Raw genomic sequence first — 16,359 nt, 5'->3', positions numbered from 1 at the left:
AGAGCCAGGTCTTCTCATATGCATTTGCGCCTGCCAACGTTTGGCGTTGTACTGAGCGAGATTCACCGAGGAAAGTCTCTTGTCTGTATTTTTTTTGCTTTGCTTTCTTCTCGATGTCGCGAAGAATATGATGGTGACTGTCTCGAAAGTGATCACATCTGTCATTTTCTTTGCAATACTAGGATGTGCTGTCAATGAAAGAGAGAACAAATCTTCAAAGAAGACATGGCTTAAGTTTGGATCAAAAACCCGGTATCAACGGAAAGAGATCCCATTTGAAGCGCCCATAGGTTGCGATCCTCTTCACATCAGCATGGTCATAAGACATGGGACGCGCTACCCTAGCAAAAAGGACGTGAAAAAAATTGAAAAAATGCTTGATGTGATCAACGAGGAGATCGATTCAAACTGGTCTGTTGGAGACCTACATCTTCCTTGGAAAAATCCCTTTTCTCTTGATCATGACAAACTTTTGGCATCCGCTGGAGAAGAAGAATTGTATTCTCTCGCCAAAGAATTTCTGAAACGTTTTCCAAGCTTGCTATCGCACCCGTATCATCCGCATAACTTCGATTTCATCAGTACGGGAACTTCCAGAACAGTACAGAGTGCTATGGCTTTTGCGTTTGGTTTGTTCGAGGGGCGAGGTAGGCTGGGTGCGAGTGGTTTTCAACCTGTGGCAGTCGAGTCGAAAGAAACTAACAACGATCATTTACTTCGCTTTTTTGATGTATGCCCAATGTACAATGTGAAAGTTGCAGATAACGACACAGCACTTCATGAGCACAAAAAGTTTAAACGTGGTATAGAAATGGAACGTATTGGTCATAAAATACAACGGCTCATGACAAAGCGTCCTGATAATCCCCAGACAACTTTCACAGCAGAAACTATTGTTGGAATGTACACTGCTTGCATTTTTGAGGTTGCAATCTTTAACAGAGAAAATACTTGGTGCCTCCTTTTTGACAAGGAAGATTTCTTGACTCTAGAGTACTTATCAGACTTGAAACATTATTGGAAGAGAGGCTATGGATACCCAATAACCTATCAAATTGGATGCCCTTTATTAGGAAACATTGTAAGCAGCCTTAAAAATGCAACAGATCCATCTTCAAGTGAGAAAAAGTATGGCAATTTTATGTTTGCCCATAGTGAGACTCTACAACCTCTTTATGCCTTGCTTGGATTATTCAAAGATCAGGAGAAACTGAGAGCTGGCAACATGAATGTGCACTCTGGGCGCAAATACAGAACCAGTGAAATTGTGCCATTTGGAGCAAACATTGCATTTGTTGTATACAGTTGCAATGCAGATGATAACTCTTGTGGTAAGGAATCAGATAGTTACAAAATGGGGCCTTTCAAAATCCAAGTATTTGTTAATGAAGAGTTGGTAGCTTTGCCTTGTTGTGGTGAACAGAGAGAGTGCCCTCTAGAGACATTTTTGCAGTGTTTTGACACTAAACAGAATGGGTCATGTAACCTGTCATCATTATGCAGCTTGGAAAGCAACAGTGCTGAAAACTATCATGGGGAATTGTGACCAGGATTATAACTATTTATAAAACTTCATGTATGTAAACTGCGCAGATTCACAGCAGCAACATTTTTACTGCAATTGATTCTTTACAACCTGAGTCATCCATGGCAAAAAAAAGTTGTCAGTAGAGAGAAGTTGTTACAGAAAGTTGCCCTGAAAATAATTTCATGGTCACCACCTGTAATGAACTGGACTGTCATTAAAACAATACTGCTTCACAAGGATTACTAATTCAGGGATGCAAAGACACTCTGAATGTGATGTTCATGTTGCCAGTTATTCAGGCCCAAGTATTTTTTCTAATGGCTAACCTGCTGAACTCCAGAACACAAGGTTGGTTACTAGTAATTGTTTTTGAGCTACATACTTCACTTACACAACATATTCCTGTGTTTGTAATTTGTTTAATAAAATACTAGTGTTGAAAATATTGTATTTCTACTTCCTTGCACTCTTGGGAAATTCAATAAAATTTGTAACAATGAATTGTCAATTATTTAATAAACTGTTGACTTCGTTGATTTGCATCAGGTTGATTATATTTTCACCCAATGAAAAATTGTTCAAGTTTTTTGTCTTTTTAATTTATTACTGCAATATATTAAATTTTCAAAATTATCTGAAGGTGATTTTTCCCTCAAACATGTGAGGATTAAAATTAACTTCTTTCAACCCTTGAAATGCAGACTGCGGTGATTGACATGAAAATTCTCCTTTTGATTATCAATACACCATCTTGTGAATAGTTGGTGAGAAAAAACCTTAACTCACAAGCTGGAATATATTTCCCTGATATATCAACAAATTTTTTTATTGATTTACAAGAAAATGTATCACAGCTAGAAAGGACAATTAATCAGATCTCAAAATTGAAAGGTTTCATGTTAGCTGTCTGTAATTCCCAAATCTTCCTTAAGCTGCTCTATCATTTCCTGCAGACGACTCTGAAAAAAACAAAATAAATTAATAATATGAAAAATATTCTTGGAATCCCCAAAAATTTCATGGATGTAGATATCCAGGGTAGAATTACTGCAAAGAGCAATTTCCAATTGAGGGTCAGAGGTAATGAGTGTATTCTGTTGGTTTTAACGTATCACAACATGTACAACCTTTGATGGTCAAGAAATTTTATCCAACCATCCTTTCAATTAAAACCAGACACAAAGTTGTAACTCTATAAAGAATAATTAACAATTATATTAATTATTATTAATAGAGAATAATTGGTCATATGTGTTCTCCATTCTCTCTGACATACACCTACTTTGGTTTTTTGTGAAATACTCCTTTATGATTGACAGTATAACTCAATTACACAAACTGACCCACACTGTACAAATATATGGTGTACATATGTTTGTAATCAATAGTGTTAAAGCTGAGTAAAATCAAAATATTGATGTGTTCTTACTTCATCCAATTTATCCTTCCTTCTTTCAATGTGCATTTCAAAAACTTGCTTTAGAACCCTAAGTATAAAGCAAAGGTTAAATTAAATAAATATGAAACAAAGATACAGTCAAACACTCCTTTTACACAAACTTTACAAATTTCATTGGGGGATGTATGATACAGAGCTCTTGTAAAGAAGTGTTCTAGCTGAGCCCCATGCAATCTACAGGCAGAAAACTTAATACACTGTGCCTGCTTACAAAGAATAACACAAATGCATGGGCACAAATTAATTTTTAGTTCAACCCGGTAAACCCACTTTTTATTTAAAACTTGGATTGTGAGGTCAAGTTGTCCAACATATATTCCAGGTACAAGAAAGTACAGATTAATTTTCTACTCAGTTGCTGGTTAGTCTTGTCACAAAGACATCTATCCCTTAATGGAGAAGAGTCAGTAGAGATTGTGTTACATGAAGTGACGAAACAGTAGCTGTAAAAGGAAACTTTACAAGACCCTGCTCAATACATGTACAACCTCATATAAAGGAGAGACAACATTCTACCATTGAAGACCAAAGGTTTTAATAACCTGATTCCTAAATATACAACAAGTACAAGAGTGATGTACAAAAATGAATAAATAAGCCATTATTATTGTGTAAACAAATAAACACAAAAGATGCACAAAACTATTTAAACTGAAATTAGTCAGATCCCAAGTTTACAGCATGTCACTACGAGAGTTCTTTGCACAGAGTATTTTATTGCACTGAGTAGTTTTACTACTGTATACAGGTGTACAACACAACTAAAAAATGGTTTGTGAAGTGCATTAAGTTTGCTTTTATTCTGAACAGGATTTTATAGACAACTGAATAGTACCTATTGCTAAAAATGCCTCTGGCTAGGATGTCAGTGGTAACATCAGAAATGAATTTGAGATACTGTTGTTCCTCTTCCCTGGTTAATAGGATAAACATAAATATGTGTTAGAAAATACAATACCTAACTTAATTGTTGCTTACCTTTTAAGTTTCCAATAAATGGTACCATGTACATCAGATTTTTAAAATTAATTATAAAAATAGTAACTTTACACTTTGGAGTATTAAACTACAGCTTACTTTAGTGTAAATGAAAAAAAAGGCCTCTTTAAAATCTTCTCCAACACTGAAGGCAAAAGTTCATAAATTTTAAGTCAGTAAACATTTGCTGATTTCAAAAGCACAGCTAGCTGAGTTATTGGTATTAGCATTTCAGTGCATGTACACATAAGTATTTACATGAGCTGTACAACAAAAAATGTCATTTGTTTTGTCATTAGTGTAAGACAGAGAAAAATACAGTAGGAGCCCTTCAGTAAGGACTAGAACATCAGACCTGCTGGTTGTGTGCTTTGTAACACCGAGTTTTACTTAGAAACTCAATGGTGAGCCAGGCCAATTATGGTTTTACTACATTCCTTCATGAGAAGTGCTCTGCATAGTCTGAGCAACATCAAAAGCACCATTTAGAGTAAAGTAATTATATGCCAGGCTGTGTTTGCCTGGTTCTAATGCAAATCTCATGTCAGTTTAATTCCTTGGAATACAAACAATTATACAGAACTTTGCAATGAGAATTTAACAATGCAAGTCAGTAAGAAATCATTAGTGTCTAATTTTTATCCACTGTTTTAATGTCCCTGAATCATTACTCACCACATGTTTGCCTTGAAATCAGGGGACTCTGGAACTGTTCTAATTGATGGAGGACCTCTGTAACTATATTGTACATTTGAGAGGTCAAGGTGTGGAACATCCTTATGTCTGGTTGTTCTGTCACTGCGTTTAAAGCCATCAAGAAACGTTCTATTTTTATCAAGAGTTCTTGCTAGGTTCTTCTTTCCAGTTCTATTCAACATCATCCCTGGATTCTTGAGATCATATGACTGATTTTCATAACTACTCAACAGTGTGTCAAAATTTCCATCCAAATTGTTTGATAAACTTTGATCAGATTGATCAACATGTTGAAAATTAGTTCTCTGATTCTCTGTATGAAAATGGCCTTTCAGTTCAGTTTTTTGTCTTCTATGTCTTTGTATGGGTGACACCGGTGGTTTGGATTTTATTTTATCAAGCACTGGTGTAGACATTTGACGTTCTAATGCTGTATCTCTTGGAGAAGAAGAAGACACTGCAGGAGTACAATCTTGACCAAGGGAATGCAAAGACAAACTTCTTTGAAGTGGAGTCCCTGTGGTTTGCCTATGCCCTGGAGACGGCCTGTTTTTTGTTGAATTTAAGGGGTATGACTCCTTGTGTGATGAAGATAAGAATTCCAAAGAAGGGGTCTAGAATGAATAAATAAATAATGGGAATTTAGCAATGAACATTCCACCAGGTTGTTCTTCTCATCCACTGTTTACAGGTCAAATTGGAATCAGGAATGTTGGTTTTTTGTGGAGGGTGTAAAACCAGAGGATTCAGAGGTAAGTGTAAATAGGTATGCCTCACCTTTGCTCTAAGAGGTGATGGAGTTCCAGATCTACTTTCCAAAGCAGCCCACTTTTTTTGGTCACGAGCTTAAAATTACAAAAGGTTACAGAATAAAAAGCTATTACACACTGCATTATAAAATACAAAAGGTGACAAGGAACATTTATCTGGACACTTTAATTACTCAGTCATTAATCAGTCAGAGTACACTATTTACTTGTAACAATATCATTTTTAAGATCAAAGCAATAATCAGCTTATTAATCTAACACTTAGCCTACCTTTCATATGCGCTTTCATAGATTTTGGAGGAGATGTATCAACAGCCGCTATAACAAAAGTAGAAATCGGAACATACAACAAATGTTTAAGAAGGTAATTTTATAATAAATCTACCAATGATTTAAAAAAAAATCACACAACACTTAGAGTCTGCATCCTTTCTCATCTCTACCAGAAGTCATCTCTCTCAATGAAAGCAGCTGTATATTTTATGCTAGCTTAGCCATTAGCATCCAACCTTTGTGAGACTCAGAAATTGTTAAATCTTAAATTTAAGTATATTGATTAGTCTCATTACAAATTAAAAAACAATTCAGAAATTGTTGAAGGTTCAAAACAGGAAATTAAAGGTCACCTTTAGCAGACAGGATTCGCCTGTAATGAGATTTCATGTGGTTTGCAATGAAATCCTGCCCCATGTATGACATGGCTGTAGGTGCAAGGGCTACAAAATAAAAACCAAACAGTTAACATGGGATGATAAAACTATCATCTTACTGTTATTTCAAGAAACTTACATAGTGACCCTTCCACCAATGCCATAATTATCAGAACCCTTTCAATGCCAGGAGTTACCAAAACTGAATTTCTCCTAAACAATTCATATTGGTCATTGTCAGGCAGTGCTTAAGTAAGCGAGAGGGTACGTAAGAAAAATATCTATAAGAGGAAATTCTATAGTTTAATACCAAATTCTCTGATTGCAAATCACAAGCAATGTACAGCAAAAGAAAGATTGATCTATAAATCTTGGGAGTAAACGAGTGAAAGACACCCTAAAAATGGGATTAATCCAAAGCTTAGCCAGCTTGATTCAAGATGGTCCCATACTGGATTGCAGGTGGAAGGTTCTAAGTGATTATTATGTGATTATCCGTCAGTGGATAGTTTCTGTGCATGCATACTATCATTGCTAAGTTTAGCCCACCATGTACTCTACTTCATAATACACAAGAATTTACAGCAGTCAATTTGTTATCACTACGTCATGAGACCATCATCAGCTTCAAAACACAAGCACAATTATAATGCATTAAGCTACTGTAGCATAATATTCAGTCTATGATCTGCACATAATAGTTTTTAAAAGGCTCAAGCAAGAGAGATGTAATCTGCAGCTTTAACTAACTTGCACCACAAAGCGAGTATATTAATGCTAACTTTTCCTGGTTTGTTTACAAATTATTCTACTAAAATGACCCTGCAACATATTTAATTCACACCTTTTGGTTTATAAAGATACTTTTAACTTGATTTTAAAAGACACAACTTTCCTTAAATCAAACAGTTATAAAGATCGCCTGAACTTAAGCTAAAAGTCTACAAACGTACCACTACTCTTCAAGGTGTAGTGGCCATTTCGTAGGCGAGTCGAAGAATTACCTCCCGAGCTCATCTCTGTTTCATTGATAACGATCTTTGAAGCACCCCATGGAAAATCTAGAGCACGTATCTAATTGAAAACAGCCTGGCAAAAACAGGCGATTCAAGATCCAAGAGACGTCTTTTCATTTCTTTGCGAGGAAACAATTCGATATTAATTGTTCCTTATGATCGCGGGCGCTAGTACGCAAATCATTTCCATGGCAACAAGAGCTAAACCGACCCTTGCGGTCGAGGCTCCAGGTTAGCGTTATTTATTAAGGATGACAAAAACCATCATTACTCTTCACTATTACATAACCAAAGAGGATTTCGTGTGGCACACTTCAAGGGTAAACCTGCTCGTTTTATCGAAAAAAGCTTCGTGTGATGCCCTGGTATATTTGAAATTATACGCTCAATCGCTACATCCCTCTACGGCTACGCGGTTGTATTTCAGTTACAGTAGTAACAGTGACATGGTAGGGTCTGGGTACGAAATCTATAAGTGCACCAATCAATCATAGAGCTGAGCTAAGGCTGTCACGCCATGTGCCAAATTGTTCTATGTCTGATCATTTCCCAGACTTCTCTCAGGCTTAATTGAAGGTAAAATTTTATATCCTTTCCGATGCGTTGAGTGGAAGGCTTCATCAGTCACAGCATCCGAGTTTTACGGCGCTGTCATTCCGAGCAATCTTCATGTCCCTGTGAATTCGGCTGTCGTTCATTCATAAAACACACGCCTTTAGCAGTTTGTTTTCTACTTGTCACGTGAACAGGTCTTGCCTGATTTTATGAGCCATAATTAAATAGGATTTCACTGAACATTTCACTTTCAGATTCTGTGTTAGAGACTAAAAAACTTCAGGTAAAAGTGTCAAATTCGACCTGCCGAACTATTTCAGTTTAAAGATTGTGAACTTTGTTGCCGCATTGTCATTTTTGACAGCTTTGGTCTTGTTTCACCAATCAGATTATTTGAACCATTATAACAACGATTCTGATAGACTTATTGTAGCATGCTTTATGAGACTGAGTACAGAGCAAGCTGACGACACTGTTGTTTGCTTTGGAAAAAGAGGTCTCTTTTTAAAATTGAAAATAATGCGTGGGGAATTTAACGGATTCTTTATTTTAAAGCAAATAGAGAAGCCTTGACTGTGCTCTGTTTTGTTGTAAAGCATGCAGGAAGCAGTTAGAGCACTCAAGAAGCAACGTGAACAGCTCTTAATTCGTTTTGAAATGAAAAGCTCGTTATTAGTTTTGAATGGTTGTCAGTTCCCTGTAGGTAAAATACTAAGTAGATACTTAAATCTTGAGAAGAGCTTTTTAAAGTAATTGACATAGTACTAGCACTCCCACAGGTCAACTGGTGAGTTCAGTGAGAGCATGTAAACATAGTTGTGACGTCACGCTTCTGTGTTTGCCGGCACTATTTGAAGACATTTCAAACTCAAAGCTTATTCAAGTATCGAAAAGTAATTTCAAGTTTAATTATAGCTTAAAAATCAACGCGATTTTAAAAGACAACGGCAAAAAATTCAATTTCACACTGAGCAAACGAACGACAAATCTACGATGTACACAATGTTCATGCAATATCAAAATTTGACCCTCTTGGATTGGTCTTCAGTTTCCGTGTTCTTGGCCGATGTGACCCTGATTTAATTATGCTTTTTACTTTTGTTTCAAAGCTGTCAAAAAATTGGGACGTATCGAGAATTAAGGCCAAAAAGAGTAGAGATTAATGAGACGCCCGGTCAATGTAGCAGATATCAGACTAACAAAAGACGTTAACAAGCTTTTATTTCCCATGACAAGGGCGACTGGTAATCTCGAGAACACTTGTGTTGGCTCTCACTCTTTACATCAAAAAATTTTTAAAAAAAACTATTTTCCTTTCATGAATTTGTGTTAATCAACCAATAAGAGTCAAAAAGGGCATATTACAGACGATTTCAACACCCAAATAAAAAATAACAAAAGGTTTTGAGACACCCATTCATAAAACGAAATTTATATTTCACTAAATGGTTAAGGTTACCAGACGCTTGCTTAAGTCATGGTATTGGGTCTCGACGGGTAAAAACTTATCAGAGCATTGATTTCTTGATGATCAAAAAGTAAAAAATGCAATTGTGGTTTTGGATTCTTGGCTGGCTTCTTTCGATTCTCGCCATGACTGGAAATGGATTTATCATCTTCCTTGTTTGTAGCAAACGGCAGCTTCGCACCAAAACCAATGCGTTCATTGTTTCGCTTGCAGTGGCTGACTTCTGTGTCGGGATGATTACTGTTCCTTCGTTGTTTGTGTGTGAGTCGCTTGATCTGTGCAACGATCGACCTATTTCGATGGTGGTGTGGATTATAAGGAACCTGTTCGCTTTTGCGTCTGTGGCAAACCTTTGTAGTTTAGTCTTGGATCGCTACATTGCTATTGTGAAACCTTTAAAATACTTGACTATTATGAAGCGTCGTCGAGTCATTCAGATGGTTATCTTATCCTGGGTAATTCCAACCGCTATCATGACTTTTGCGGCAAATGTTATATTGAATACTTCCTTTTCACAAAATTTAAACATCCCTAAAAATACTTTATCCGTGATGTTTATCAGTTTCGAGATATTTTCAAGTTTTGTATTAATATGTGTCTTTACATCCATGTTAAAAGTTGTATTTAAGCATAATCGAGCCACTCGTTCGTTAGCAAAACAGTTACGCTTTAATCATCAGGTTTCCTTCAAAACTCAGGAAAAGTCTGCCATTATAATGATGGGGATTGTAGTCGGATTGTTCCTGATGTGTTATGGTAGTTTTATGAGATGCAGCTTAATAAGGATTTCTGGTATTGTTAAAGCATGTAATGATAGAGAATATAGAATAATCCTTCTAGGGTTAAACTCTGCTACCAACCCTTTGGCGTATTCTTTCTTCAAGAGAGATATAAAAAAGGACATTAAAAGACGATTTTGTTGTCCCGTTTCATCGAAGTCAAAAAAGATTATTCCTCTCAATAAGAGCAGTTTTTCATCATCGCTGACTGCCATGGACGGGAAGTTAGAGTAAATGAAATAGGCGTGGACTTTTATCCTGGAACTTCTTTGTCTTAAATGTAAACGGAAGAGGATACTATAGGGATAAGCATATTTATTGTTGGCTTTGTAGTCTGTTAGATTCAAAACTAATGTAAATGATGAACAAGAAACTTAGTAAACGCATAGTTAAGTTGAATGTACTACAGATTTACTGGGAAGTTAACTTATAACTTGGAATCTGTTACTTTGAAAAAAAAATTCCTGTGTAGAATATAACGATGTATTTACATAAAAAATGTAACGCGTAGTACGAAACTGATTTCCTTATGTGATTCTAAATTTTGAAAATCCGAATTCCGATTTCGATTATTCTTTTCAGTAATGGATTTATCTTTTAATACAAACAATTAAGCTTTTCCGCGTGCACTCCCCGTTGTGTTTGTTTACGGACGTGATTGAAAGTTTAGCCCCAACTACCATTGCGATTTCGCCCCCAAACGTAAACAAAAATTCGCCCTGACCTTTACCAGTTCGCCTCCAAATCATCAAACCAGTAACCGATGGAAAAACATATTTATTTTCTGTCGAATTCGGGACACGTTTCTATAACATGAATTTTTTTCTTAGTCAAACGCTCACGCTGAGTTGCTATGAAACACTAGATTCAGCGACACACGAGTGCGAGTATTGAATTACGAGATATCGTCCTTGGTCTTTGGTTCAGAATAATCGTTGGCTCCTAAAGGAGTTTTCACAACTTCATTAAATAATAATGCCCCTCATCTTCATTTAACAACAAATCAAGAACTCTTGGCGGTGTTCACAGGTTTTTAAAAAGTGTCAGCCGTAATTTCTATACAATCATTGGCATATCACAACCGATCTAATAACACTTTTTACTTTACTTCAAAGATGTCTAAAAAACTGGAGTGTGTCAAGAATTAAGGCCAAAAAATTGGAAATAAATGAGCCACTCAGTCATTGAGGCAAATATCAAAACTAACAAAAGACGTTAATTTCAGAAGCTTTTCGGTTGATTAGTAATATTGATCTAGAACTCTTGTCTTAGTTCATTCATTGCATCTAAAAATCTAAAATATTTTCTTGTCATGAAGTTGTGTTAATTGCCCAATGAGAATCAAAAAAGGGTGAGTTTTTTCGGTCGATTTCAATACCAAGATTAAAATAACAAAAGGTTTGGAGAGACCCACCTTACAGCGCAATTTATATATCATGAAATCTTAAAAATTACCAGCAGATCTTGTCTTAGTCAGAACGTTGTGTCTGTTTTGAAGGATAAAAACTAATCAGAATATTAATTGCTTAATAACCAGAGAGTAAAAATGCAAGTCTGGTTTTGGATTCTTGGCTGGCTTCTTTCTATTCTAACCATAACCGGCAATGGATTTATCTTTTTCCTTATTTGCAGTAAACGGCAGCTTCGCACCAAAACCAACGCGTTAATCGTTTCACTCGCAGTGGCGGACTTTTGTGTTGGGATGAGCGCTGTTCCTCCGCTGTTCATGTGTGAGATGGCAGGAAGTTGTAATCTGGGTACCATGGTAATCACATGGACGACAAAAAGCCTATTCCAGTATGCGTCTGTGACCAACCTTTGCTGTTTAGTCCTAGATCGCTACATTGCTGTTGTAAAACCGTTAAAATACTTGACCTTTATGAAGCGTCGCCGAGTCATTCAGATGGTAACCTTATCATGGGTCATTCCAATTGTTCTCATTTTCTTTACATATATCGTATTGAGTATTTCCTTTTTCCAAAAATCGATTCTCCCCATAAAGATTATAACTGTTATGTTCATCAGTCTCGAGATGTTTCCAAGTATGTTATTGATATGTTTCTTTGTAGCTATGTTAAAAGTCGTATTTAAGCATAATCGAGCCGCTCGTTTTCTAGCAAAACAGTTACGCTTCAATCATCAGGTTTTCTTCAAAACTCAGGAGAAGTCTGCTATTATAATGATGGGGATTGTAATCGGATTGTTCCTGGTGTGTTATGGCATTTTTCTACGATGCAGCTTCACGGTAGTTTCCGATATGGATACATCATGTAATGATACACAATTTAAAATGCCCCTTTTAGTGTTAAACTCTGCCATCAACCCTCTAGCGTACTCTTTCTTCAAGAGAGACATAAAAAAGGAGATTAAAGGACACTTTTGTTGCTCCGTGTCATCAAAGTCAAACAGAATTCATCCTTTAAATGAGAACAGCTCCGCATGAGTTAATGTAAACGAATAAGCCGTAACCTTTTATTGTAGGACTTTTTGTTATAAATATAAATGGCGGCAGAATAAATGATTGCCAAGAATTAATATATTCAATTTAGCAGTTATAAGAAACAAATACAGAATAAGATTTAGCATTTACCAAATGTAGAAAACTAAAGGTCGCTCTTCGATCGTTCATCTTCAGAAAACATCTGTTTAAACTTCCTCTGAAAAGGAAGGATCCATTTTCAGGCTTTGGTGTCAAAATTAAAAAAAAGGTTTTCGGTTTCTCAAAAACCATCATGCGTGTCGGTGAGTAGTTATCGGTTTTACGTAGTTATTGGCTGAATCGAAAATTTATTTTAATAGAATTAAAATATTCAATTTAGCAGTTATCAGAAACAAATACAGAATAAGATTCAACACTTACCAAATGTAGAAAACTAAAAGTCGCTCTTCGATCGTTCATCTTCAGAAAACATCTGTTTAAACTTCCTCTGAAAAGGAAGGATCCATTTTCAGGCTTTGGTGTCAAAATTAAAAAGGTTTTCGGTTTCTCAAAAACCATCATGCGTGTCGGTGAGTAGATATCGGTTTAACGTAGTTATTGGCTGAATCGAAAATTTAATTTATTAGAATTAAAATATTCAATTTAGCAGTTATCAGAAACAAATACAGAATAAGATTCAACACTTACCAAATGTAGAAAACTAAAGGTCGCTCTTCGATCGTTCATCTTCAGAAAGCATCTGTTTAAACTTCCTCTGAAAAGAAAGGATCCATTTTCAGGCTTTGGTGTCAAAATTAAAAAGGTTTTCGGTTTCTCAAAAACCCTCTTGCGCGTCGGTGAGTAAATAAAAAACAATAACTTGGTAGTAAATTGATAACGCTATCAAATTAGCTTGATAACGCTGTTTGTATTTAGTGATTTTTTTGCTCAGACTGAGGGATGACACTCAAAATGACAACCTTAAAAAAATGAATGACAGATGTTAAACTATCTTGATCTACTTTTTTTTGATCATCACCTCATTGTTTGTAAATCAACCTAGCTAAGTAGCTGATGGAAGACGGTATCTTCAAACAGAGTAAGTGTTAACTCTGCCTCAAATAACAGGATCTGCGAGTAGCATTTTTTCTCCAATATAACACTTTTAATGAAGCGATTCGAATTAAGACTAGCCAAGAACAAATGTTCTCACAAACTTAAATAAAGCAACGAAAGCAAGGAACTTTCACTAACAAGAATATGTTCTGAATAGTTCATGGTTTTATATTTTTACAAAATTTGTTATTGATTTCCTTTCCATTTTATAAATAATGACGCACTTTAGCGAACCGAGTCGTATACCGTTATATTGCAAGTCGGCAAATGGACGATAATTGTGTGTAAGTCTGTCGAGGAAAAAAAATTTCGTAAACAAAATTCGGAGAATAAAGCAAGAAGTAAATTATTTCTTTCTTTTTTTTTCTGTCTTGTAAGAAATTGTTACCCTAAGTTTCTCCGCGTATTTTCTTTTTTTTTTTTTTTTAAGGTTCGCTAAGCATCAGTTTTTTTTTAACTGAGTAGATCTGGTACTACATGAAGACGACTTATTTTCTGAAAAGCGACTGAAATCGTAACTGAGCACGCTCCTTTTATAATTTTGCTTCATCAGGAAAGTTGAAAGCAGGTTTTTTCCTTTGGTTTTTGGTTTTTATTCATTTATTTTGTATGAGGGACCGGTTTGGCTAGCCTTATTAAAATGTACGAACACGAGACCAAACAAATAAGAGACTCGTTTAGCGTTTATTTACTTCATTAATTAAAAAACACAAGCAAAACACTTCCTATGGAGCTCAAAATTCCTTCATTAAGTCAGGCATTAAACCAAATTAAAGTTACATTAATTTTCAGCGTCGTTGTATATTAGTGGGATTCTTAACGAGTCTCAACTTGCTGGCCCCTCAGGTGTGCGTCCTCATCTAGCAGGATCTGTTTGCAATCGAGTTGCCGAGCAATGGAGCAGACTCTTCGTTTCCGCTCTTCTTTCAAATTATGATTACAAGCCTAAAAATTAAAAAAAAGTATAATTGCAACCATACCTACTTGAAACATGAAGAGCTCCAAAAAATCAGAACAATTTTTGCTTCTAAAATTAAGCTAGTTTTTTCGCTTGTGATTAAAGGGCACCTGGTAATTTTTTGCTATAATTTAGTTTCCTCTTTACCAATTTTACTTGCTGCTTTTTTTTGAGTCCAAATTAAAAAGATAAATTTAAGTTTCTTACGCATTTACCGTCCTAGAGTCATTTTTTGTGCAAAATATTCCGCCTTCGGTTCCTTCGATCAGAAGAAGTGACAAGACGAAAAGAACACCCAAAGCCAGTTTTGTTTCCATTTCTTTTCTGAGGTATTTTCGGATTCAGTTTGCTCGTTGCGTTCGTTTGATGTGGAAGGGTAGTACAGGGGGTTTTTATAAGATCTTGGATCATCTGCACTCTAAGTGACATGCCACGCCCACAATGAAAAAGAAATGCCGCAGGTAAGACTATATCTTCATACTGGAAAAATTTTTTTAGCATGCAGCTGAACGGGATCAATTCGTAGCAGCCTTAATGGCGACATAAAAAATTTTATAATTAACCCAAAGAGCAAACCAGAAAAGTGATACTTGCGTGGACTCTCCTCTCGCTTCTCCTTTTGTTTGTTTGTTTTCTTTTAGTTCCTTTTTTTTTTTCTTTTTTTTTTCATTATCACACGCTTTTAAGTCCCTCCTTCACTTTTAGTGTTTAGTTATTGTTATTTGTTTAATGGAACTTGATACAACACTTCTTCGACATAATGAAAAAAAATTGAAAAAAAGTTTTCTTTCATCTGGATCAGAATTTGCATGTTATTCCAACTACCTTCTCTTAAAAAATACCAATTGACGACTTACTTAATGAAATTCAACGTTTTGTTTATGCGCGTGCCAAAGTCTCATTGCACTTCCGTTTAGACAATTATTAACTTAAATCGCTCGTTTCGACCATGCAGAAGGAAATTGGCGAACGAGCGTGATCAGTGCAAGTTTTCACTTTACCCGAGCTATGAACTGTTCCCCTTTGTGGACAAACTGTGAACGGGAGAAAGGACTCAACTTAAACAAAAGAAGGAATGAAATTTGCTCCTTCTTCCACCTGCTTTGTCTGATCAACATCAAGAAGCAAACTTCTTTAGGTAAATTCAAGTATAATTTGAATCAAACTCCCATGCAGCTCCTGTTTTGTAAACCTTTGAATTGAAAGGTTCGGCCAAGCTATGCAGAAGAAACTTTGGCGAACCAGCATGATCCGCGTGTGAGTTCAAAAATCCAGTCATTGTTATTCTTAAGCCGAGTTGCTAACAACTTCTCCTTAGTGGTTCAAACACGAACGCACAAAAGAAAGAAAAAAATACATTTTCTATCTTTCTCGTGCATTGGCTCACCTCCAGGCCCAGCACAACGCTCAAGTTAGCCATGTCATTTCATTCGAAGTACCCAACTCAGGAAGCTGCATTTGATTCGGTTCTTCAAACACGATTAAAACATGCGATGCAACATAAATGGTGTGACAGAATCAGTCTCTAACTTTATTATAGCGGAGCTCGCAGAGCGTAGCCCCATAATTATACAAAATAGCAGTAACCCATCAAGCCGAAAAAATTTGGATGTACGACCGTGGGACCGTACAAGGCGCTACTTTTAACATGCGTGGTCAACTGGAAATATGAATTTATTATTGGGCTTGTGGTCTGCCTTGGATTAAAAATGTACTTTATCAGTATGAAGAATAAACTATAGATTATGGCAATGTAAAACAGTGCTAAAGTTTTACTTGGAAATTAACTCAAACTGGGTATTTGTAAATAGAGAATAATACATGGGAACGCATAGGTATGGAATTTCTCCTCGAGTGTTTCACTCGATATCTCACGAGTGAGCGCAGTGAACGAGTATGATATCCTCCACCAGGACTCTCGGCCTGTAGTGCAGATTACTTAATATCTAGGCGTTGCTTCTTCATCT

General features: G+C 36.0%; 4 protein-coding genes and 1 long non-coding RNA gene across 7 annotated transcripts; 3 read left to right on the top strand and 2 right to left on the bottom strand.

Moving 5' to 3' along the window:
• Positions 1 to 34: 34 nt before the first annotated feature.
• LOC131770707 (multiple inositol polyphosphate phosphatase 1-like) lies at positions 35 to 2,005 on the top strand. Its single transcript, XM_059086417.2, has one exon. It carries the CDS (start codon positions 128 to 130, stop codon positions 1,544 to 1,546), a length of 1,419 nt encoding a protein of 472 aa, XP_058942400.2. The 5' UTR covers positions 35 to 127; the 3' UTR covers positions 1,547 to 2,005.
• A 32-nt stretch (positions 2,006 to 2,037) lies between these two features.
• LOC131770710 (spermatogenesis-associated protein 7 homolog) lies at positions 2,038 to 12,817 on the bottom strand. 3 transcript variants are annotated; one of them, XM_059086421.2, is made up of 9 exons: positions 12,760 to 12,817; positions 12,490 to 12,556; positions 6,058 to 6,147; positions 5,702 to 5,749; positions 5,439 to 5,506; positions 4,641 to 5,275; positions 3,823 to 3,900; positions 2,958 to 3,015; positions 2,041 to 2,487 (listed from the first exon to the last, which is right to left on the bottom strand). In XM_059086421.2, the coding sequence occupies exons 3-9, from the start codon at positions 6,128 to 6,130 to the stop codon at positions 2,428 to 2,430; spliced, it is 1,020 nt and encodes a 339-aa protein (XP_058942404.2). In that variant the 5' UTR covers positions 6,131 to 6,147; positions 12,490 to 12,556; positions 12,760 to 12,817; the 3' UTR covers positions 2,041 to 2,427. The 3 variants fall into 3 exon arrangements, with proteins under 3 accessions (XP_066026517.1, XP_058942404.2, XP_058942403.2); XM_066170420.1 differs by lacking the exons at positions 12,490 to 12,556; positions 12,760 to 12,817 and adding an exon at positions 7,086 to 7,219 and having other exon boundaries at positions 2,038 to 2,487; XM_059086420.2 differs by lacking the exons at positions 12,490 to 12,556; positions 12,760 to 12,817 and adding an exon at positions 7,035 to 7,219 and having other exon boundaries at positions 2,046 to 2,487.
• On the top strand, positions 9,198 to 10,133 carry LOC131770703 (octopamine receptor beta-2R-like). Its single transcript, XM_059086414.1, has one exon. It carries the CDS (start codon positions 9,198 to 9,200, stop codon positions 10,131 to 10,133), a length of 936 nt encoding a protein of 311 aa, XP_058942397.1.
• On the top strand, positions 11,446 to 12,342 carry LOC131770702 (octopamine receptor beta-2R-like). The gene has a single exon (XM_059086413.2). The coding sequence runs from the start codon at positions 11,446 to 11,448 to the stop codon at positions 12,340 to 12,342; it is 897 nt and encodes a 298-aa protein (XP_058942396.1).
• A 1,282-nt stretch (positions 12,818 to 14,099) lies between the features above and the next one.
• Positions 14,100 to 14,814, bottom strand: LOC131770733 (uncharacterized). The gene is made up of 2 exons (XR_009339130.2): positions 14,608 to 14,814; positions 14,100 to 14,379 (listed from the first exon to the last, which is right to left on the bottom strand). It is a non-coding gene; the product is annotated as an uncharacterized lncRNA (long non-coding RNA).
• Between the last annotated feature and the right edge of the window lie 1,545 nt (positions 14,815 to 16,359).

Source organism: Pocillopora verrucosa, chromosome 7, assembly GCF_036669915.1.
Source record: "Pocillopora verrucosa isolate sample1 chromosome 7, ASM3666991v2, whole genome shotgun sequence".
Taxonomy (NCBI): domain Eukaryota; kingdom Metazoa; phylum Cnidaria; class Anthozoa; order Scleractinia; family Pocilloporidae; genus Pocillopora; species Pocillopora verrucosa.
Note: the sequence above shows the minus strand (reverse complement) of the source record. Positions and strands in the feature narration are given on the sequence as shown.

Excerpts from the sequence above, each read along its gene's own strand:
- LOC131770707 (XM_059086417.2), top strand. The coding sequence starts at position 128 with ATGATGGTGACTGTCTCGAAAGTGATCACATCTGTCATTTTCTTTGCA.
- LOC131770710 (XM_059086420.2), bottom strand. The coding sequence starts at position 7,098 with ATGAGCTCGGGAGGTAATTCTTCGACTCGCCTACGAAATGGCCACTAC. Across the intron at positions 5,750-6,057 it reads GCGAATCCTGTCTGCTAAAG|CGGCTGTTGATACATCTCCT; the intron begins GTGACCTTTAAT and ends CTTTTGTTATAG. Across the intron at positions 5,276-5,438 it reads CATCACCTCTTAGAGCAAAG|ACCCCTTCTTTGGAATTCTT; the intron begins GTGAGGCATACC and ends TATTCATTCTAG.
- LOC131770703 (XM_059086414.1), top strand. The coding sequence starts at position 9,198 with ATGCAATTGTGGTTTTGGATTCTTGGCTGGCTTCTTTCGATTCTCGCC.
- LOC131770702 (XM_059086413.2), top strand. The coding sequence starts at position 11,446 with ATGCAAGTCTGGTTTTGGATTCTTGGCTGGCTTCTTTCTATTCTAACC.